The 23,814-nt window shown below is 39.7% G+C and overlaps 2 protein-coding genes across 6 annotated transcripts in view; one reads left to right on the forward strand and one right to left on the reverse strand.

Moving 5' to 3' along the window:
- Window positions 1-23,814, forward strand: part of ART3 (ADP-ribosyltransferase 3 (inactive)) — a 161,350-nt gene that overhangs the window by 52,999 nt on the left and 84,537 nt on the right. The window lies entirely within an intron of this gene.
- On the reverse strand, window positions 17,450-18,680 carry CXCL11 (C-X-C motif chemokine ligand 11; the record flags this gene model as incomplete). The annotated part of the gene is made up of 4 exons (XM_079920455.1): window positions 17,450-17,491; window positions 17,716-17,788; window positions 17,897-18,023; window positions 18,620-18,680. The coding sequence occupies 4 exons, from the start codon at window positions 18,678-18,680 to the stop codon at window positions 17,450-17,452; spliced, it is 303 nt and encodes a 100-aa protein (XP_079776581.1).

The following is a 23,814-nucleotide window of genomic DNA, read 5'->3' on the forward strand; positions in this document are numbered from 1 at the left end:
ATATGAAACAATAAATATCAACAAAAGAAACTGTATGATCAGTGACAAATGAGTGGTATAGACAATAAATACTATGGGGGTTCATAGGCGATTATATTCATTAAGACCAGGAGTGCTCAGATGAACCTTAAAGTATGGATTGTACTTAAGACAAGTGGCCAGGAGGGGAAAACGTATGCAGTTAGAGAAGTGTCACCAAAAATGGTATCGAGCAATGCCAGCCAACCAGTCAGGCAGGTTGGCACAGTCTCCTAGGGATGGTAATACCTTGTTAGGATTCTGTAGTATCTGGTCCTCAGCTTTACAGGTCCAGAAACTGCTGAAACGGAAAACCTGCAACCCAGGATACTGTACTGAGCAAGAGTACCGTTTAGGATAGAAGGAGAAATAAAAAAAACTTCTCGGACAAGCAGAAACTGAAAGAATTCATCAATACTAAACATACCCTACAAGAAATGTTGAAGGGTCTTCTCTAAACGGAAAAGAAGTAGAATCTAAGGGAAAGAGAGAATGCCAATAAGAAAGGCAAATATAGGGCTTCCCTGGTAGCTCAGTGGTTAAGAATCCGCCTGCCAATGCAGGGGACACGGGTTCAAGCCCTGGCCTGAGAGGATCCCACATGCCGCGGAGCAACTAAGCCCGTGCGCCACAACTACTGGGCCTGCACTCTAGAGCCCGCAGGCCACAACTACTGAGCCCGTGTGCCTGGAGCCCGTGCTCCGCCGCAGCGGGGGCCACCACAGTGAGAGGCCTGTGGGCCACAATGGGGAGTGGCTTCTGCTCGCCGCAGCTGGAGAGGGCCTGTGCGCAGCAGTGAAGACCCAGTGCAGCCAAAAATACATAAATAAAATAAATTTAAAAAAAATGTTTAAAAAAAAGGCAAATATATAAGAAGGATTTAAGATTACTTAAATAAGCCAGTATGTAGATAAAAAGACAAAAAAAATTGTAAAAGCAGCTATAACTACACTAAACAGTTAAGGGATAAGCATAAAGATGTAAAATACGACATTCTAATCATCCAGGGTGAACATGTCCTCAAAGAGTTAATTCTGCTAACCAAATCTACAAGAATCTAAGATGCAAATTAAAAAGACAGTTTATTCATTCTTTTTTTTTAATGTGGACCATTTTAAAGTCTTTATTGAATTTGTTACAATACTGCTTCAGTTTTATGTTTTGGTTTTTCGGCCATGAGGTATGTGGCATCTTAGCTCCCGGACCAGGGGTTGAACCCGCCTCCCCTGCATCAGAAGGTGAAGTCTTAACCACTGGACTGCCAGGGAAGTCCCAGTTCATTCATTTATAACGAAGACCTTCCAGTATCTGGAATGATTGGGTCTGATAACCAAGCCACACTTTTCCAGTAACAGAGTACCTGGGAAGTTGAATTAGTTATCAGATTGTTTTCTGGTGAAAACAGAATCAAAACAAAGGACCATTCCCCTCTTATTTTGAATAGGGATCTGCTCAGGAGAGAAACCTTATAAGTGTGATCAGTGTGGAGAAGAATTCAGAAAAAAATCAAACTTTAGAGACAATAGGAAGCCAATTATTACTTGTTATATCCACAGCCAACCTTACCTGAATGACTTGAATAAAAATTAAATTATAACTCTTTTAAAATTTATATTTTAATTTTTGCCAGGCTTTCGATATATTCACTTTTAAAAAAATAAATTTATTTATTTATTTATTTTTGGCTGCGCTGGGTCTTAGTTGCTGTGCACAGGCTTTCTCTAGTTGCGGTGAGTGGGGGCTCCTCTTCGTTGCAGTGCGCCGGCTTCTCATCGTGGTGGCTTCTCTTGTTGCAGAGCATGGGCTCTAGGCGCACAGGCTTCAGTAGTTGTGGCTCGCAGGCTCTAGAGTGCAGACTCAGCGGTTGTGGCGCATGGGCTTAGTTGCTCTAAGGCATGTGGGATCTTCCTGGGCCAGGGCTGGGACCCCTGCCCCCTGCATTGGCAGGCGGATTCTTAACCACTGCGCAACCAGGGAAGCCCATATTCACTTTTTAGTGTTCACTGATCTGAGTCTAGTTTTGAAAGAAAACAGGAATCAAGGAAATAGTCCATCTTTAGTTTCGGTTTCATTTGCTGTTGGTTTAAGACTCTAACTATGGCATCAGGCCAAAAGAAAGAGTCTGCCCTAGCAGACTTGTTACAGGCCCAGAAAAAAAGCTTTTCCGAGAAACTAATGTGCTTAGAGGAAATTTCCTAAAAAGCGAGCTGGAGGAGTTCAGTGATTTCTGTAGACTGGGAATCCCCTCAGCTGATTTACATTACACCTTGGAAAGTCTGGGAGAGGAGGGCAAAGCTTTGCTTTTCATAGTTTTGACTGAGTTGCAAAAAGATTCTCTTAGCTAACAGTGTGGGAATACTGGCTACATGCTTGTGAGTTACCGATGTGTCTCCTCGTTCACAACCAGGGCAAAGTTGGTGATGTATACTTAACATCATCCTGCTTGGCAAAGCCTGAGAATAGCTTCTGTTTGTATGCATGTTCAGATCCTGCAGCGTTTTGCTTTTCTCACACTTGATGGCATGATGAGATGGGCTGGGAATCTACAGATAACAGTATATAGTTTTGTGTCTCACTTGCTCTGTGGTCTTGGACAAACTGTTAGGTCTATCTATGCTTCAGTTTTCCTACTTTCAAATATGCACTGTAGTATCTAACCTACATTAGATACTCTAATTCTAAAGTATGACAGAATTCTAAAGATGACAGATTATTAAAAAAATAATTATTATTAAAAAGTCTAAATGAAGTTTTCACTGGCCAGCATTTCAAAAATATAGCCAGCTCTCTGGCCAAGTATCAGCTTATCTCCTGGTGCAACAGATAGTATTTTCTCTCTGGATGATGTAGTTATTCAGGTGATCAGATGTGTCTGTTAGTCTTCAGCATTGACCAGCCATAGCATGCCTCTCCTGGTGGAACTGAGGGCTGGAATCATGCAGCATTTCCCTCTTAGGAAAGGGCTTATTTAGGTAGCCTGTTTTATCTTTGATGGATAAGAGTACACTGTGAATTTACAAAACAAGACACAGATGCCCATTTTTCACTTCTCTTCTTTATGCTATATAGGTCCTAGCCTGAAAAAAAAAAAAAAAAACAAAGGAAGAAAAAAAGAAAGAAAGAAATTCAAGCCATAAGAATTGGAAGGGAAGAAATAAAATTTTGCATAGAAGATTTTCTGCATAGAAACCCCCCACCCCCCATTTACTAAGTTTTAGAAATAACAGAATTTATCAAAGTGGATACCTAGAAATTCAATGTACTATGCTTTCTACATCAGTAACAAAAGAATTTTAATGTTATTTTATAAAAAATTTACAGAAGCAACAATAAGTACTTAAAAACATAAAATACTTAGGAAGGAATGAAACTAACAAAAGGCAAGACTTATTTGCAGAATATGCAGATGACTTTTTCTAAAAGAATGTCATGTAAAATAATGTTGAGATTCAATACAGAAAGATTACCCTTTTGATAAAGTTAAGCAAAACTAAAGTTAAATAATACTTTGTTGAGCTGTGTGTATATAAATAAAACTAATTTTAAAAAGCAAGGGAGTGATGGGTACACAACAATGTGAATGTACTTAATGCCACTGAACTGACACTTAAAAATGTTTAAGACAGGGACTTCCCTGGTGGCGCAGTGGTTAAGAATCCGCCTGCCAATGCAGGGGACAGGGGTTCGATCCCTGGTCCGGGAAGATCCCACAGGCCGCGGAGCAACTAAGCCCCTGAGCCGCAACTACTGACCCGCACGCCTAGAGCCTGTGCTCTGCAACAAGAGAAGCCACAGTAATGAGAAGCCCGTTCACTACAACAAAGAGTAGTCCCAGCTCACCACAACTAGAGAAAGCCCTCGTGCAGCAGCGAAGACCCAACGCAGCCAGAAATGAAGGAAGGAAGGGAGGGAAGGAGGAAGGAAGGAAGGAAAAAATGTTTAAGATAGTAAAATGTTATGTGTATTTTACCCAAATATTTTTTTAACATCTTTATTGAAGTATAATTGCTTTACAGTCTTGTGTTAGGTTCTGCTGTATAACAAAGTGAATCATCTATATGCATACTTATATCCCCATATCCCCTCCCTCTTACGTATCCCTCCCACCCTCCTTATCCCACCCCTCTAGGTGGTCACAAAGTACCGAGCTGATCTCCCTGTGCGATGCAGCTGCTTCCCACTAGCTATCTATTTTACATTTGGTAGTGTATACATGTCAATGCTACTCTCTTACTTCGTCCCAGCTCACCCTTCCCCCTCCCTGTGTCCTCAAGTCCATTCTCTACATCTGTGTCTTTATTCCTGTCCTGCTCCTAGGTTCATCAGAACCTTTTTTTTTTTAGATTCCATATATGTGTGTTAGCATACGGTATTTGTTTTTCTCTTTCTGACTTTCTTCACTCTGTATGACAGACTCTAGGTCCATACACCTCACTACAAATAACTCAATTTCGTTCCCTTTTATGGCTGAGTAATATTCCATTGTATATATGTGCCACATCTTCTTTATCCATTCATGTGTCGATGGACATTTAGGTTGCTTCCATGTCCTGGCTATTGTAAATAGAGCTGCAATGAACATAGTGGTACATGACACTTTCTGAATTATGGTTTTCTCAGGATATGTGCCCAGTAGTGGGGTTGCTGGGTCATATGGTGGTTCTATTTTTAGTCTTTTAAGGAAGCTCCATACTGTTCTCTATAGTGGCTGTATCAATTTACATTCCCACCAACAGTGCAAGAGTGTTCCCTTTTCTCCACACCCTCTCAGCATTTATTGTTTGTAGATTTTTTTGATAATGGCCATTCTGACTGGTGTGAGGTGATACTTCATTGTAGCTTTGATTTGCATTTCTCTAATGATTGGTCATGTTGACCATCTTTTCATGTGTTTGTTGGCCATCTGTATATCTTCTTTGGAGAAATGTCTATTTAGGTCTTAATGTGCATTTTTGGATTGGGTTGTTGGTTTTTTTGATATTGAGCTGCATGAGCTGCTTGTAAATTTTGGAGATTAATCCTTTGTCAGTTGCTTCACTTGCAAATATTTTCTCCCATTCTGAGGGTTGTCTTTTTGTCTTGTTTTTGGTTTCCTTTGCTGTGCAAAAGCTTTTAAGTTTCATTAGGTCCCATTTGTTTATTTTTGTTTTTATATCCATTTTTCTAGGTGGTGGGTCAAAAAGGATCTTGCTGTGATTTATGTCATAGAGTGTTCTGCCTATGTTTTCCTCTAAAGGTTTTATAGTGTCTGGTCTTACATTTAGGTCTTTAATCCATTTTGAGTTTATTTTTGTGTATGGTGTTAGGAAGTGTTCTAATTTCATTCTTTTTTTTTTTTTTTTTTTTTTTTTTTTTGCGGTACGCGGGCCTCTAACTATTGTGGCCTCTCCCGTTGCGGAGCACAGGCTCCGGACGCGCAGGCTCAGCGGCCATGGCTCACGGGCCCAGCCGCTCCGCGGCATGTGGGATCTTCCTGGACCGGGGCACGAACTTGCATCGGCAGGTTCCCTGCATTGGCAGGCGGACTCTCAACCACTGCACCACCAGGGAAGCCCCAGAATCCCCATTTTATACAAAGTAAAATTCAAGGTTGTTTAGCTAGACATTTGATGTCCTTCATACTCACTTCAACCAAAATAATTTAATTATTATTTCCAAAGCTCACCTTATACTTTCCTACCATTGTGCCTTCCTTCATGACATTCCTCTGCTGTAAATTCCTTTCCCCCTAGTTTCTATTGCCCTTCAGTCATTGTATTCTTAAATATTTGTCAAGGGGTCTGATATCTGCTAGGCACTGTACTGTGGGCTAGGACTAGAGTAGCTTTCTTATTGAGCTTACACTTGTGAGAGAGGAGATATTAAGTACAGTAATACTTCTTTACTTGCAACAGATAGTGGCATGAAAAAGTAGAGTGTTCTGAAAACAAATAGGACACCTAATCTAGTTGAGATTGAAGGGGTTGTTTCAAAGATGACCACTTGGAGAAAATGTCACTTAAGCTGAGATCTTATTGATGAATAGGCATTAACTTAATGAAAGAATGGGCTAAGGGAATAGTCTGTGCAAATGTACTGAGGTGGGAAGGATCTTGGCTCAGGTATGTTAATTCATTCATATGTTTATTTTGCTGTGAAGAAATTTAAGTTTTTTGTTGTTTCTCAATAATAATGTACTGGTCTATGCTACTTTACTTTAAAAAATAAATATCTCAATCATATGTTTATTCTATGTAATATAATATAGATATATAGTTCAAAAAATACCAAATTTATCATGTAGCTCTTACTCAGTGAATTTTTTTATTTCTAAAGATACTCTTAAAAAATATCACTGTAAATAGTCAAGTAATAGATCCAGGTTTTTTTTTTTTTTCATTTTTTTAAAAAATTAATTTATTTTATTTTATTTGCTTTATTTTTGGCTGTGTTGGGTCTTCGTTGCTGCACGCGGGCTTTTCTCTGGTTGTGGCAAGCGGGGGCTACTCTTCTTTGTGGTGTGCAGGCTTCTCATTGTGGTGGCTTCTCTTGTTGGGAGCACGGGCTCTAGGCACGCGGACTTCAGTAGTTGTGGCACGCGGGCTCTAGAGTGCAGGCTCAGTAATTGTGCCGCACAGGCCCAGTTGCTCCGCGGCATGTGGGGTCCTCCCGGACCAGGGCTTGAGCCCGCATCTCCCGCACTGGCAGGCGGACTCCCAACCACTGCGCCACCAGGGAAGCCCCCAACTTTGCTCTTTTAAAAGATCATTTTGGGGACTTCCCTGGTGGCCCAGTGGCAAAGAATCCGCCTCCCAGTGCAGGGGACGCGGGCTCAATCCCTGGTCGGGGAACTAAGATTCCACATGCCGCGGGGCAACCAAGCCCCCATGCCACAACCACTGAGCCTGCGTGCCTCAACTAAAGAGCCCGCGTGCTGCAAACCACAGAGCCCATGCACTCTGGAGCCCACGCACCACAACTAGAGAGAGAAAACCTGCACGCCACAACTAGAATGTAGCCTGGTGGAAGGAAAGATTCCGCATGCCGCGACGAAGATCCCGCGTGTTGCAACCAAGACCTGACGGAGCCAAAAAAAAAAAAAAAAAAAGATCATTTTGACTATTCTTAATACATTGCATTTCTATATGAATTTTAGGATTTGCTTATCAATTTCTGCAAAAAATCCGGGTGGAATTTTGATAAGAATTGCACTGAATCTGTAGCTCAATTTGGGGAGTGTTGCGATCCCCTTAACAATATTAAGTCTTCTAATATATGAACATAGAATGTCTTTCAATTTATTTAGATTTTTTAAAACAATGTTTTGTAGTTTTCAGCGTAAGCATAATGCTTTTTTTTTTTTTTTAACATCTTTATTGGGGTATAATTGCTTTACAATGGTGTGTTAGTTTCTGCTTTATAACAAAGTGAATCAGTCATACATAAACATATGTTCCCATATGTCTTCCCTGTTGCGTCTCCCTCCCTCCCACCCTCCCCATCCCACCCCTCCAGGCTGTCACAAAGCACCGAGCCAATATCCCTGTGCCATGCGGCTGCTTCCCACTAGCTATCTACCTTACTGCGTTTGTTACTGTGTATATGCCCATGACTCTCTCTCGCCCTGTCACAGCTCACCCTTCCCCCTCCCCATAACCTCAAGTCCGTTCTCTAAGAGGTCTGCGTCTTTATTCCTGCTTTACCCCTAGGTTCTTCATGACATTTTTTTCTTAAATTCCATATATATGTGTTAGCATACGGAATTTGTCTTTTTCTTTCTGACTTACTTCACTCTGTATGACAGACTCTAGGTCTATCCACCTCATTACAAATAGCTCAATTTCGTTTCTTTTTATGGCTGAGTAATATTCCATTGTATGTATGTGCCACATCTTCTTTATCCATTCATCCGATGACGGGCACTTAGGTTGTTTCCATCTCCGGGCTATTGTAAATAGAGCTGCAATGAACATTTTGGTACATGACTCTTTTTGAATTTTGGTTTTCTCAGGGTATATGCCCAGTAGTGGGATTGCTGGGTCATATGGTAGTTCTATTTGTAGTTTTTTAAGGAACCTCCATACTGTTCTCCATAGTGGCTGAACCAATTCACATTCCCACCAGCAGTGCAAGAGTGTTCCCTTTTCTCCACACCCTCTCCAGCATTTATTGTTTCTAGATTTTTTGATGATGGCCATTCTGACTGGTGTGAGATGATATCTCATTGTAGTTTTGATTTGCATTTCTCTAATGATTAATGATGTTGAGCATTCTTTCATGTGTTTGTTGGCAGTCTGTATATCTTCTTTGGAGAAATGTCTATTTAGGTCTTCTGCCCATTTTTGGATTGGGTTGTTTGTTTTCTTGTTATTGAGCTGCATGAGCTGCTTGTAAATTTTGGAGATTAATCCTTTGTCGGTTGCTTCATTTGCAAATATTTTCTCCCATTCTGAGGGTTGTCTTTTGGTCTTGTTTATGGTTTCCTTTGCTGTGCAAAAGCTTTGAAGTTTCATTAGGTCCCATTTGTTTATTTTTGTTTTTATTTCCATTACTCTAGGAGGTGGGTCAGAAAGGATCTTGCTTTGATTTATGTCATAGAGCATTCTGCCTATGTTTTCCTCTAAGAGTTTTATAGTGTCTGGCCTTACATTTAGGTCTTTAATCCATTTTGAGCTTATTTTTGTGTATGGTGTTAGGGAGTGATCTAATCTCATACTTTTACATGTACCTGTCCAGTTTTCCCAGCACCACTTATTGAAGAGGCTGTCCTTTCTCCATTGTACATTACTGCCACCTTTATCAAAGATAAGGTGTCCATATGTGCATGGGTTTATCTCTGGGCTTTCTATCCTGTTCCATTGATCTATCTTTCTGTTTTTGTGCCAGTACCATACCGTCTTGATGACTGTAGCTTTGTAGTATACTCTGAAGTCAGGGAGCCTGATTCCTCCAGTTCCTTCTTTCGTTCTCAAGATTGCTTTGGCTATTCGGGGTCTTTTGTGTTTCCATACAAATTGTGAAATTTTTTGTTCTAGTTCTGTGAAAAATGCCAGTGGTAGTTTGATAGGGATTGCATTGAATCTATAGATTGCTTTGGGTAGTAGAGTGATTTTCACAATGTTGATTCTTCCAATCCAAGAACATGGTATATCTCTCCATCTATTTATATCATCTTTAATTTCTTTCATCAGTGTCTTATAATTTTCTGCATACAGGTCTTTTGTCTCCTTAGGTAGGTTTATTCCTAGATATTTTATTCTTTTTGTTGCAATGGTAAATGGGAGTGTTTTCTTGATTTCACTTTCAGATTTTTCATCATTAGTATATAGGAATGCCAGAGATTTCTGTGCATTAATTTTGTATCCTGCCACTTTACCAAATTCATTGATTAGCTCTAGTAGTTTTCTGGTAGCATCTTTAGGATTCTCTATGGATAGGATCATGTCATCTGCAAACAGTGACAGCTTTACTTCTTCTTTTCCAATTTGGATTCCTTTTATTTCCTTTTCTTCTCTGATTGCTGTGGCTAAAACTTCCAAAACAATGTTGAATAATAGTGGTGAGAGTGGGCAACCTTGTCTTGTTCCTGATCTTAGTGGAAATGCTTTCAGTTTTTCACCATTGAGGATGATGTTTGCTGTGGGCTTGTCATATATGGCCTTTATTATGTTGAGGAAAGTTCCCTCTATGCCTACTTTCTGCAGGGTGTTTATCATAAATGGGTGTTGAATTTTGTCAAAAGCTTTCTCTGCATCTATTGAGATGATCATATGGTTTTTCTCCTTCAATTTGTTAATATGGTTTATCACATTGATAGATTTGCGTATATTGAAGAATCCTTGCATTCCTGGAATAAACCCCACTTGATCATGGTGTATGATCCTTTTAATGTGCTGTTGGATTCTGTTTGCTAGTATTTTGTTGAGGATTTTTGCATCTATGTTCATCAGTGATATTGGCCTGTAGTTTTCTTTCTTTGTGACATCCTTGTCTGGTTTTGGTATCAAGGTGATGGTGGCCTCGTAGAAAGGAGTTAGGGAGTGGTCCTCCCTCTGCTATATTTTGGAAGAGTTTGAGAAGGATAGGTGTTAGCTCTTCTCTAAATGTTTGATAGAATTCGCCTGTGAAGCCATCTGGTCCTGGGCTTTTCTTTGTTGGAAGATTTTTAATCACAGTTTCAATTTCAGTGCTTGTGATTGGTCTGTTCATATTTTCTATTTCTTCCTGATTCAGTCTTGGCAGGTTGTGCATTTCTAAGAATTTGTCCATTTCTTCCAGATTGTCCATTTTATTGGCATAGAGTTGCTTGTAGTAATCTCTCATGATCTCTTTTATCTCTGCAGTGTCAGTTGTTACCTCTCCTTTTTCATTTCTAATTCTATTGATTTGAGTCTTCTCCCTTTTTTTCTTGATGAGTCTGGCTAATGGTTTATCTATTTTGTTTATCTTCTCAAAGAACCAGCTTTTAGTTTTATTGATCTTTGCTATTGTTTCCTTCATTTCTTTTTCATTTATTTCTGATCTGATTTTTATGATTTCTTTCCTTCTGCTAGCTTTGGGGTTTTTTTGTTCTTCTTTCTCTAATTGCTTGAGGTGCAAGGTTAGGTTGTTTATTCGAGATGTTTCCTGCTTCTTAAGGTGGGCTTGTATTGCTATAAACTTCCCCCTTAGAACTGCTTTTGCTGCATCCCACAGGTTTTGGGTCGTTGTGTCTCCATTGTCATTTGTTTCTAGGTATTTTTTGATTTCCTCTTTGATTTCTTCAGTGATCTCTTCATTATTAAGTAGTGTATTGTTTAGCCTCCATGTGTTTGTATTTTTTACAGATCTTTTCCTGTAATTGATATCTAGTCTCATGGCGTTGTGGTCAGAAAAGATACTTGATACAATTTCAATTTTCTTAAATTTACCAAGGCTTGATTTGTGACCTAAGATATGATCTATCCTGGAGAATGTTCCATGAGCACTTGAGAAAAATGTGTATTCTGTTGTTTTTGGATGGAGTGTCCTATAAATATCAATTAAGTCCATCTTGTTTAATGTATCATTTAAAGCTTGTGTTTCCTTATTTATTTTCATTTTGGATGATCTGTCCATGGGTGAAAGTGGGGTGTTTAAGTCCCCTACTATGAATGTGTTACTGTCGATTTCCCCTTTTATGGCTGTTAGTATTTGCCTTATGTATTGAGGTGCTCCTATGTTGGGTGGATAAATATTTACAATTGTTATATCTTCTTCTTGGATCGATCCCTTGATCATTATGTAGTGTCCTTCTTTGTCTCTTTTAATAGTCCTTATTTTAAAGTCTATTTTGTCTGATATGAGAATTGCTACTCCAGCTTTCTTTTGGCTTCCATTTGCATGGAATATCTTTTTCCATCCCCTTACTTTCAGTCTGTATGTGTCTCTAGGTCTGAAGTGGGTCTCTTGTAGACAGCATATATAAGGGTCTTGTTTTTGTATCCATTCAGCTAATCTGTGTCGTTTGGTGGGAGCATTTAGTCCATTTACATTTAAGGTAATTATCGATATGTATGTTCCTATTCCCATTTTCTAAATTGTTTTGGGTTCGTTATTATAGGTCTTTTCCTTCTCTTGTGTTTCTTGCCTAGAGAAGATCCTTTAGCATTTGTTGTAAAGCTGGTTTGGTGGTGCTGAACTCTCTCAGCTTTTGCTTGTCTGTAAAGGTTTTAATTTCTCCATCAAATCTGAATGAGATCCTTGCTGGGTAGAGTAGTCTTGGCTGCATGTTTTTCTCCTTCATCACTTTCAGTATGTCCTGCCACTCCCTTCCTGCTTGTAGGGTTTCTGCTGAGAGATCAGCTGTTAACCTTATGGGGATTCCCTTATGTGTTATTTGTTGTTTTTCCCTTGCTGCTTTTAATATGCTTTCTTTGTATTTAATTTTTGACAGTTTGATTAATATGTGTCTTGGCGTATTTCTCCTTGTATTTATCTTGTATGGGACTCTCTGTGCTTCCTGGACTTGATTAACTATTTCCTTTCCCATATTAGGGAAGTTTTCAACTATAATCTCTTCAAATATTTTCTCAGTCCCTTTCTTTTTCTCTTCTTCTTCTGGAACCCCTATAATTCGAATGTTGGTGCGTTTAATGTTGTCCCAGAGGTCTCTGAGACTGTCCTCAGTTCTTTTCATTCTTTTTTCTTTATTCTGCTCTGCAGTAGTTATTTCCACTATTTTATCTTCCAGGTCACTTATCCGTTCTTCTGCCTCAGTTATTCTGCTATTGATCCCATCTAGAGTACTTTTAATTTCATTTATTGTGTTGTTCATCGTTGCTTGTTTCATCTTTAGTTCTTCTAGGTCCTTGTTAACTGATTCTTGCATTTTGTCCAATCTATTGTCCATTCTATCTCCAAGATTTCGGATCAACCTTACTATCATTATTCTGAATTCTCTTTCAGGTAGACTGCCTATTTCCTCTTCATTTGTTAGGTCTGGTGCATTTTTATCTTGCTCCTTTATCTGCTGTGTGTTTTTCTGTCTTCTCATTTTGCTTATCTTACTGTGTTTGGGGTCTCCTTTTTGCAGGCTGCAGGTTTGTAGTTCCTCCTGTTTTTGATGTCTGTCTCCAGTGGCTAAGGTTGGTTCAGTGGGTTGTGTAGGCTTCCTGGTGGAGGGGGCTAGTGCCTGTGTTGTGGTGGATGAGGCTGGATCTTGTCTCTCTAGTGGGCAGGTTCACGTCTGGTGGTGTGTTTGGGGGTGTCTGTGGCCTTATTATGATTTTAGGCAGCCTCTCTGCTAATGGGTGGGGTTGTGTTCCTGTTTTGCTAGTTGTTTGGCATAGGTTTTCCAGCACTGTGGCTTGCTGGTCGTTGAGTGAAGCTGGGTGCTGGTGTTAAGATGGAGGTCTCTGGGAGATTTTCGCCGTTTGATATTATGTGGAGCTGGGAGGTCTCTTGTTGATCAGTGTCCTGAAGTTGGCTGTCCTACCTCAGAGGCAGAGCCCTGCCTTCTGGCTGGAGCACGAAAAGCTTTTCATCCACAGGCTCAGGATAAAAGGGAGAAAAAGTAGAGGGAATTAGTAGAAGTATGAGGAAAGAAACAAGGAAAGGAGGGTAGGAAGGAAGGAAGAAAGAAAGAAAGAAGCAAAGAAGGAAAGAAGGCAAGAAGGAAAGAAAGGAGGGAGGGAGGGAGGAAGGAAGGAAGGAGGGAAAGAAGGAAAAAAGAAAGAAAGAAGATACAGTAAAAATAAAATATAATAAAGTTATTGAATTAAAAACTTCTTATTTAGGGAAAAAAAAAAAAGGGATGGAAAGAACCTTAGGACAAATGTTGGAAGCAAAGCTATACAGACAAAATCTTACACAGAAGCATACACATACACCCTCACTAAAAGAGGTAAATGGGGAAAAATCCTAAATCTTGCTGTCAGAGACCACCTCCTCAATTTGGGATGATTCGTTGTCTAAAGGAGGGAAGGAAGGACGGAAAGAAAGAAAGAAAGAACGAAGGTAAAGTATAATAAGGTTATTAAAATTAATTATTAAGAAAAAAAATTAAAAAAAAAACATGGACGGATAGAACCCTAGGACAAATGGTGGAAGCAAGACTATACAGACAAGATCTCACACAGAAGCATACACATACACATTCACAAAAAGAGGAAAGGGGAAAATATCATAGATCTTGCTCCTAAAGTCCACTTCCTTAATTTGGGATGATTGGTTGTCTATTCAGGTATTCCACAGATGCAGGGTGCATCAAGTTGATTGTGGAGCTTTAATCCGCTGCTTCTGAGGCTGCTGGGAGAGATTTCCCTTTCTCTTCTTTGTTCTCACAGCTCCCAGGGCTAAGCTTTGGATTTGGCCCTGCCACTGCGTGTAGATCGCTGGAGGGCGTCTGTTTTTTGCTCAGACAGGATGGGGTTAAAAGAGCCGCTGATTGGGGGCTCTGGCGCACTCAGGCCGGCGGGGACGGAGGGGCACAGAGTGCGGGGCGGGCCTGCGGTGGCAAAGGCCGGCGTGACTTTGCACCAGCCTGAGGCGCGCTGTGCGCTCTCCCGGGGAAGTTGTCCCTGGATCCCGGGAACCCGGCAGTGGCGGGCTGCACAGGCTCCGCGGAAGAGGGGTGTGGAGAGTGACCTGTGCTCGCACACAGGCCCCTCGGTGGCGGCAGCAGCAGCCTTAACGTCTCCCGCCCGCCTCTGGGGTCCGCGCTTTTAGCCGCGCCTCGCGCCCGTCTCTGGATTCCGCGCTTTCAGCCGCGGCTCGTGCCCGTCTCTGGATTCCGCGCTTTCAGCCGCGGCTCGTGCCCGTCTCTGGATTCCGCGCTTTCAGCCGCGGCTCGTGCCCGTCTCTGGGGTCCGCGCTTTCAGCCGCGGCTCACGCCCGTCTCTGGAGTTCCTTTAAGCAGCGTTCTTAAACCCCTCTCCTCACGCCCCAGGAAACAAAGAGGGAAGGAAAAGTCTCCTGCCTCTTCTGCAGGTGCAGGCTTTTCCCCCGGACTCCCTCCCGGCTAGCTGTGGTGCACTAACCCCTTCAGGCTGTGTTCAAGCCGCCAACCCCAGTCCTCTCCCTGCGCTCCGGCCTCAGCTCGCAGCCCCGCCCGCCCCGGCGGGTGAGCAGACAAGCCTCTCGGGCTGGTCAGTGCCGGTCGGCACCGATCCTCTGTGCGGGAATCTCCCCGCTTTGCCCTCCGCACCCGTTGCTGTGCACTCCTCCGCAGCTTCGAAGCTCCCCCCTCCGCCTCCCGCAGTCTCCGCCCGCGAAGGGGCTTCCTAGAGTGTGGAAACTTTTCCTCCTTCACAGCTCCCTCCCACTGGTGCAGGTGCCGTCCCTATTCTTTTGTCTCTGTTTTTTCTTTTGCCCTACCCAGGTACTGGGGAGTTTCTTGCCTTTTGGGAGGTCTGAGGTCTTCTGCCAGCCTTCAGTAGGTGTTCTGTAGGAGTTGTTCCACGTGTAGATGTATTTCTGGTGTATCTGTGGGGAGGAAGGTGATCTCCGCGTCTTACTCTTCCGCCATCTTCCGCCTTCTCTCTAGATCCAGGTTTTAAAACTATCCAGGGAATTCATCTAGAAGTCCTATTTCTATGTAGAAAGTTATATAGATTTGTGATATATGCATATGTAATATTTATACTACATATCTATATTATATATCATAGAATAAACATATGATTGAGATATTTATTTATTTATATACTAATCCCCTAGATAACATTTTGGTTTCTCATTATTGCTTGTAGGCACCAGTCAAAAAGTTAGTCAGTAGGAGGGCCTGTTAGGTTCTAGGCAGCCTACTCTGCTATTTACTTTTCTGTCCATTCCCTGATCTGGTTTATGGTTGGCTCTTTGATATCGATGAAAAGGATACACCAAAGATGCATTTAAATTGTTCTTTTGTTTTCAAATAAACAGAAATACCTGATTTTTGGTAATTCTATAAATATTTTCATTTTTCAAATGTATAGTTGTCTACATAAAGAGTGATGTAACAACTAAGGTTTTTGTTTTTTTTAAACATCTTTATTGGAGTATAAGTGCTTTACAGTGGTGTGTTAGTTTCTGCTTTATAACAAAGTGAATCAGTTATACGTATACATATGTTCCCATATCTCTTCCCTCTTGCATCTCCCTCTCTCCCACCCTCCCTATCCCACCCCTCTAGGTGGTCTCAAAGCACCGAGCTGACCTCCCTGTGCCATGCGGCTGCTTCCCACTAGCTATTTTACGTTTGGTAGTGTATATATGTCCATGCCACTCTCTCACTTTGTCACAACAGCTAAGGTTTTTGGATACACTCAGAGAAACCAATTCTGGCTAGCTTCAGCAGGAAAGGAATTTAATTGGTAGTTGAAGAAGACACAGGAAGACTGAAGAATCAGACTTGGAAAATATACAAAACCTAAGGGTGCTAGGTGGCAGGAAGGACTATAGCCAAAGTCATGCTACGGGAACGTGTTAGGAAGCCTCTACTATCAGGCTTACACTGTTACTACTGCCACTTTAAATATTTCTTACTAATAGCATCTTTGTGGTGCTAGCTGGACTTCAAAGTCTAGGGTAGGAGTGGTCTGGCTGAGATCTTGTTCTGGCTGCCAGGGAGGAACTTCTTCCTTTGGCTTCTACCTTTTGGCTTCCCACCAAAGCTCACATAATAAGAAATTTTCCCTGAGTAAGAAAGGAGTTTGAGCCTAGGAAGACCCTTTAAAAAGAGATAGCTGTCCTTCACAACTGCTCATTAAAATATATTTCAAAACAATTCTGTGTGGTGACAGGTAGCTGTATGCCTCTTGAAATACAAGGTAAAATTGTTCAAGGCATCTCACATTTCTTGAAAACATAATTATTTCTGTTTTAAGAAGGGTTGTGGTAGATTATTAGAGAAAAGTTATTTTCTTTTCAAAGTGAAGCTATCATAGATATCTCTAAATTTTATAGTACAGGCATGACTAAAATAGATTAGGTATGTATTTTTCTAAGAAAAAGAATCACAGAAAGTAAAGGTGATTGCCAGATATGCACATATATTTATTTCAACGTTTTTCTTTGGTAGAAAAAAGCATTTCATATATAAAATGTGTTCAAAACATTAGTATAATTTATAACAGTAGATAAAACCAAAATTCACGGTAAACACATACATCCTAATTGCTTCAAAATATCTCAATGAAAAAAAAGGGTGTTAAAAAAAATCAAGGGCTTCCCTGATGGAGCAGTGTTTAAGGATCCGCCTGCCAATTCAGGGGACACGGGTTTGAGGCCTGGTCCGGGAAGATCCCACATGCCGCGGAGCAACTAAGCCCGTGCGCCACAACTACTGAGCCTGTGCTCTAGAGCCTACGAGCCACAACTACTGAAGCCCGCGTGCCGCAACTACTGAAGCCCATGCGCCTAGAGCCCATGCTCCGCAACAAGAGAAGTCACCACAATGAGAAGCCCGCGCACTGCAACGAAGACCCAATGCAGCCAAAAATAAATAAATTAAATGAATTAAAAAAAAATCAAATCAAGACCAGAGCTACTAATTCTGTTATGAAATATTTGCACTCTTACCAGTTACCCTTAGCTTATAATTGTCTTTATAGTACATTTCATGAATTATAGCCTTTTTTATAAAACAAGATGGTGTTTAAGGACTTTTTCCAATTTTTAGGAAAAGGAATGTGGATTTGCATAAAAAAATACTTAGGGAATGTTCATGGATGCTGTTGACTTATGAGTCATGGTCTTGATTTCAGTAATAATACATATTGTAATATAAAATATAGGTCAAATACAGACAGATAACTTTTAGAGACAGAAATGTTTCCATAGCCACAGCAGACTAGTTACAAGCATCAAATCTCCTAGAAAGTTTCCTAACCTAGAAATGCATGAATGTTCATTACAACAGGCAGGAGAAAGTCAGTTTCCTATTGCAGGATTCTTATCATGTCAGTAGTCAGTTACACTTGTTCTAGGTTTTCAAATCCTCCTTTCCAGGACTTCATACTTTTTGATATTTTAAAAAATTCATTCTTTTAGCTTTCTGTAATGAGAAGATGAGAGTTTTACCGCCTTGGGCTGTTCTTGTTTCCCAGTGATTTAGCAGTTGACATGCAAAAACATACAGCTAATTATAACCAGAGACCCCTTATCAAAACATTTACACAGGATCATAGCAGAACAATTCTGCAGTTGTCAATTTTATTTTTTCAAAAGATTTGTCTTGGATAAAACAGATTATAAAATGGAAGTAATCTGGCAACCTACCTTGATTATAACTTTTGCTTGCTTTGAATTGGTATTTAGGCATCTTTGTCCTTTATGTGTTTTCAGGGTGATACTGTTAAGGGAAGATCCAAAACAGTCTTAAGTTTTGGATGGAAAAACATAAGAAAAACAAAGCAAAAAAGCCACCACCATTGTTATCTTCAGTGAGTCCATTACTTACATCACTTCTATTTTGTCACAGTTATTACTTGGGTAAATTATGGAGACTTTCTCAATATCTGCCACTTTCACTGCTTTTACTCCAGGGTGTGTGCAAAGACACCGTCCCCCTTTGAACATGGGGAAGCCTAGAACAGATCATAGCATCAGTTACTAATACATCTGATTGCAATCATATAGCTATGATTTATGTATAACCTTGATTGAAGAATGTGGACCAGGTTTTCATTAAGGCTAAAGATAGTAATTTGTCAAATAGCACTCAACACTGCTGTTACTGGGAAAGGAGCTTCAGTAAGAAGTTGATGATCTTCTCTTTAAATTTGTAAGCAAACCATTAAAGAATAAGGGGAAGAATGAAAGACGTTTATTGGAGATCAAGCTTATTTGCCTCTTGCTTTTATGCTCAAGAATTTTTCCAGAAAGCTAATAACATTATCTCATATAAAATCTTCTTAGCAGACATTTAAAACTGTTGCTAAAGGCTCTTGCCAGATTTTGCAGCCAAATAAGAAATTCTATTAAAAATGTATCATCTCTAGTTTAAATAATCATCTCTAGTATTTTAAACATTTCCAGTATTCTCTGCCAAACCTATCGTAACTTCTAATGTGTGAGGTTAAATAAAAATTTACTGTATCTTTTAGGATAAAAGTGGAAGAAAAGACATTTGAAGCATTAGAAAGGAAATTTATAGGTTGAGAAGTTAAAAAGTACCATATACCTTGAACAATTGTAGCACAGAATATCACAGCCAGGACTGTAGCCATGCCCTTCGTATTCATGTTTGTCTGTTGCTGCTGCTTTGGCTTTGATACTCTTCTTGGAGGGAGTAGAAATGCTGATCATGGAAGAGAAGTCTTAATTGGCATATATAAGGCATTTTATACACCAGCAATCCTCTTACAGCAATAGGAATTTCCCTCCTTGAGTCATGTTCCTTTTTCCCAATAGTTTCTATTTTGTTCTCATCTAAATATTACTGTCCCTTCCTTTTGTTACAGGGTTGAAAGTAATACGAATGTGAAAGCACTTTGTAGATAGTAAAGTGCTGTGTAAATATAGAATAGAGTACACCCACATGGGAACCAGCCTTAAGGTAGCATTTCCTAGAAATGTATTTAATTATTGGACTACCCTGGGCAGTGAAATTCTGATTGCCATTCATTCTTCCATTCAGGAGTATTGTCTTCCTATATTCAGTCCTTTCACTCTCCATCCTTCACATAACTATATAAAAGATCATTCTTTTAAAAAATTATAAATTTTTGGACCTCCCTGGTGGCACAGTGGTTAAGAATCTGCCTGCCAATGCAGGGGACATGGGTTTGATTCCTGGTCCAGGAAGACCCCACATGCTGCGGAGCAGCTAAGCCCATACTTGACAACTACTGAGTCCGTGCTCTAGAGCCCACGAACCACAACTACTGAGCCTGTGCGCCACAACTACTGAAGGCTGCATGCCCTAGAGCCCATGCTCCGCAACAAGAGAAGCCACGCAATGAGAAGCCCGTGCACCGCAACGAAGAGTAACCCCCGCTCACTGCAACTAGAGAAAACCTGAGTGATGCAATGAAGACCCAACACAGCCAAAAAAATAAATAAATAACTAAATAAAGTAAAAAAATATATATACTTTTGCTTTTGCTTTTAAGTCCAAACTCATATGTAAGGCCTATTTTATTTGACATCAAACGACCTTTTATTTCACCTTGTTTATATTTTGCTGACTATAATTGCATGTCTGAAGAAGTTTCCTAAACAGCTGTACTTCTGAATTTATATACATTTCTTTTTGCATGTTTAGCAATTTTTACATATATATATATACGTCTCAAGCACTGTTATTTAGTACATAAAGCTGTATGAGTTGTGGATTTTTAAAAAATGATTGTCTTTTCTAATGTGATGTTTTTATTTCTTGGATTCTACTTCCACGTAACCCGTTTTCTTTTTCTTTTTACCTTTCCCTCTTAAGCTTTCTAAATCTGTTTATTTTAAATATGTCACTTGCAAATACTTAAAAAATCATATCAAAGGGAACTTTTTTTTTTTGCGGTACGCGGGCCTCTCACTGCTGTGGCCTCTCCCGTTGCGGAGCACAGGCTCCGGACGCGCAGGCTCAGCGGCCATGGCTCACGGGCCCAGCCGCTCCGTGGCATGTGGGATTCTCCCGGACCGGGGCACGAACCTGTGTCCCCTGCATTGGCAGGCGGACTCTCAACCACTGCGCCACCAGGGAAGCCCCAAAGGGAACTTTTAATAGGTGAATTTAATTATTTTCCGTGTAATTGGTAATCTGTAAGCTTTTTAAAATGTTTCCTTCATATATCTTTTCTGTATTAGTTTTCTTTGATTTCTTTCTAACTTTAAATATATTTTCTTTAACATTTTCTTATGTGATTTGAACAAAATACATTGTTTTGTGTTTTGCTAGTAATCTTAGAAAAAGTCAGGTTAAAAATTTTTTTAATAATTTGCATCAACCATAAATAGAATCTTCTGGTTCCTCCCTTTGTAAGATGAGAAGAATCACTGTAACTTTCTTTCAAACATTTCTTCCTATTTCCTAGTTTTGTTGGTATAATCTGGGGTTCATAGCTAGTTTACTATTTTCAGATGATTATTTCACATTACTCAACATCTTTTTTGAGAATTATGATTACATTTTATTCTGAAATCATATATTTATTTAGACATATCCTACATTTAAATTATTTTATCAAACACTACAAGTCTTTAAAAGCTCTTTGTCTTTCTTTTAATTAATCTCAAAGTAGCTGGATATTATTTCTCTTTCTCATTCATTCATTCATTTAACATATGTGATTCAAGGCAGATTTTCTCACAGGAAAACTGGTGAAGTATCAATAAAAGGAATATGTTCTTGGATTTCATAAATCCTTATCCATTATTTTTTCTTCACTTCAAGTTCTCAGGTAATCTGTAGATCCAAAATTATGCAGAGTTGGGACAGGAGGTGGTTTTGTGCTTCAACCTTTTTACTTCTTTATTTGAAACATACAAAAAGTAAGCCTAATTAGGCTCTGGCAGGTGCTAACATGGATGCTCTCTCTTTCCTTAACACTCTCTCCCTCTTTACTGCCTCTCCCTCCCAGAGTCCCTGCCTTAACGTCGACTGGAAAGCACCACCCCATTCTACAGTAGTTCATTGCTCATTCATTCATAGAACAAAAATTTATTTTAGGTGTCTATTACGTGCCTGGCACTCTTTTGAGATTTGAAAATAGAGCAGTGAAAAAATCAACCAAGTTCATTTTTGTGTCTTTCAAGTTTTACAGTGTTCTATTGTAGAAGGCAGTCTGCCTAATTTCTACTGGTTCTGTAGATGTGTGTCTTTAAGAATATGACTTCTTCTGACCTAAATACTTTCTATTATCACATGAGGAGGATTAATTTCTATTCATATGTTATGGTTCCTTTAGCACTTTCCTCAGCTTTCCTGTATCCTTTCCTTCTTTTAAGTTTTGATATCTTCATAAAGTTTTCTTCAATATATAGTGATTTCTTCTCCTGGTTTTAGAGCACTTACTGTCTTGTCTAGCTTTATCCAGAAGAAATATAATGGCCACCTACTAAATTTTAAATATTCTAGTAGCCACATTTTTTTTTTTTTTTTTTGGCTGTACGCGGGTCTCTCAATGTTGTGGCCTCTCCCGTTGCGGAGCACAGGCTCCGGACACGCAGGCTCAGCGGCCATGGCTCACGGGCATAGCCGCTCCGCGGCATGTGGGATCTTGCCGGACCGGGGCATGAACCCGTGTCCCCTGCATCGGCAGGCGGACTCTCAACCACTGCGCCACCAGGGAAGCCCTAGTAGCCACATTTTTAAACGTTTTTTATTTTTATTTTTTTGGCCATGCTGCGCGGCTTGTGGGATCCTTGTTCTCCAACCAGGTATCAAACCCTTGCTCCCTGCAGTGGAACTGCGGAGTCCTAACCACTGGACCACCAGGGAATTACCTCCAGTAGCCACATTTAAAAAGTAAAAAGAAACAGGTAAAATTAATTTTAATAGTATATTTTATGAAACATGAAAAAGTTATTTCAAAGTGTAATCATTATAAAAACATTAAGAGATTTTAATTTTTTTAGTACTACGTCTTCAAATTAGACTAGCCGATAGACCTAGAGTCTGTCATACAGAGTGAAGTAAGTCAGAAAGAGAAAGACAAATACCATATACTAACACATATATATGGAATTTAAGAAAAAAAATGTCATGAAGAACCTAGGGGTAAGACAGGAATAAAGACACAGACCTACTGGAGAACGGACTTGAGGATATGGGGAGGGGGAAGGGTGTGCTGTGACAGGACGAGAGAGAGGCATGGACATATATACACTACTAAACGTAAGGTAGATAGCTAGTGGGAAGCAGCCGCAAGGCAGAGGGATATCGGCTCGGTGCTTTGTGACCGCCTGGAGGGGTGGGATAGGGAGGGTGAGAGGGAGGGAGACACAAGAGGGAAGAGATATGGGAACATATGTATATGTATAACTGATTCACTTTGTTATAAAGCAGAAACTAACACACCGTTGTAAAGCAAATATACCCCAATAAAGATGTTAAAAAAAAAATTAGACTAGCCACATTTCAGATGCTTAGTAGCCACATGTGTTTAGAGATGACCATATTGGACAGTACATGTCTAGTTATTCATTTAGCATATTCTACTACCTTGATACTAAATTTTAAATAAAGATGGGTATGGAAAGAAGGAGAGATACTGTGCTTTTTTTTTTTTTTTTGGTTTGTTTTAGAAACTTTTCTAAATCTTCCTAGTCCTTTAGTTCTTTCTCTCTTCACTAAGTCATTATCTCATTGCTCTTTCTTTTAGATTAAGCGGGACAAAGATTAAACTGTATTCTCTCTCTTTTTAGTAGTGTTTGCCATCTTTTGGTTGTTCCTGGAATTGGACTATTCTAAGTTCATCCACTCAAACAAGTTTCCCCTTGAATTTAAAGGAGAATCCCAGGAAATGAATGTAGTTTTTATAATTAATCACCAAAACCCTTTCCAGCTTAACATTTCTATAATCTGTGATTTCATATGAAGTTTTAGTTATGATCCCCAATTATGCAATTAATGTAGAATTTTAAAATGTTTTCAAGCGGGAAGAGATTAGTGCAAGGCATTTAAAGATAATTCCCGACCCACCATTCACTAAGTTTTTGAATAATATATTGCTTGCAGAGAAAAGTAGTTGAGACTATTTTGCCAGTTAAATTAGTGAAAAATGGGTTAGGAATGGAACAGTTCCCATTTATTATAAATCAGTATAATATAACAGGATCCTGTCGTTCTGAGCTTATCACTCCTAGGGAAGAGGTTGCCACACATGTGATAGGCACCTAAAATCATGAATAGATGGAACAGATTGACATAGAGTTCTTAACTCTTAAAAGTATAGTAGTACAAAACCTGAATGCTCTTTTATAAAGGGATTAAGGCATATAAGGAGCTGCTAGTGGATTTTTTCAGAAACCCTTAGTGGAATACTACTTCTGTGATTTTCTTATAACATTATTATAATACTTTTCCCAGAAATCAGATAGATCCTACAGACTGTATTCAAGGCAGTTATTAGGCACTGGGCAAGGCTGTATTTTTTCCAAAAAAATTTTTGGGAAAAAATTGTATAAACAATAAAAAAAATCATTAAGGCACTATGGAATAGTGCATATTTTATTGCTGTTTGAAATCATTCCACAGAGACAGTGAATTTTGAATAAGGATGTTTCTGAGCCTATACTTAATCTCTTTCTGGGACTTTGACATAAGAAGACATTTTCAAAAGCTGTACCCCAATAATGTAATCTGGTATTTGAGAATGAGATGTACAAAAGCTCACATTTCATTAGGGCGACTACATCCGTGATATGTGCTACCCCAAA

The sequence above is a fragment of the Stenella coeruleoalba genome, assembly GCF_951394435.1.
Source record: "Stenella coeruleoalba genome assembly, chromosome: 4".
NCBI classification, from domain to species: Eukaryota; Metazoa; Chordata; class Mammalia; order Artiodactyla; family Delphinidae; genus Stenella; species Stenella coeruleoalba.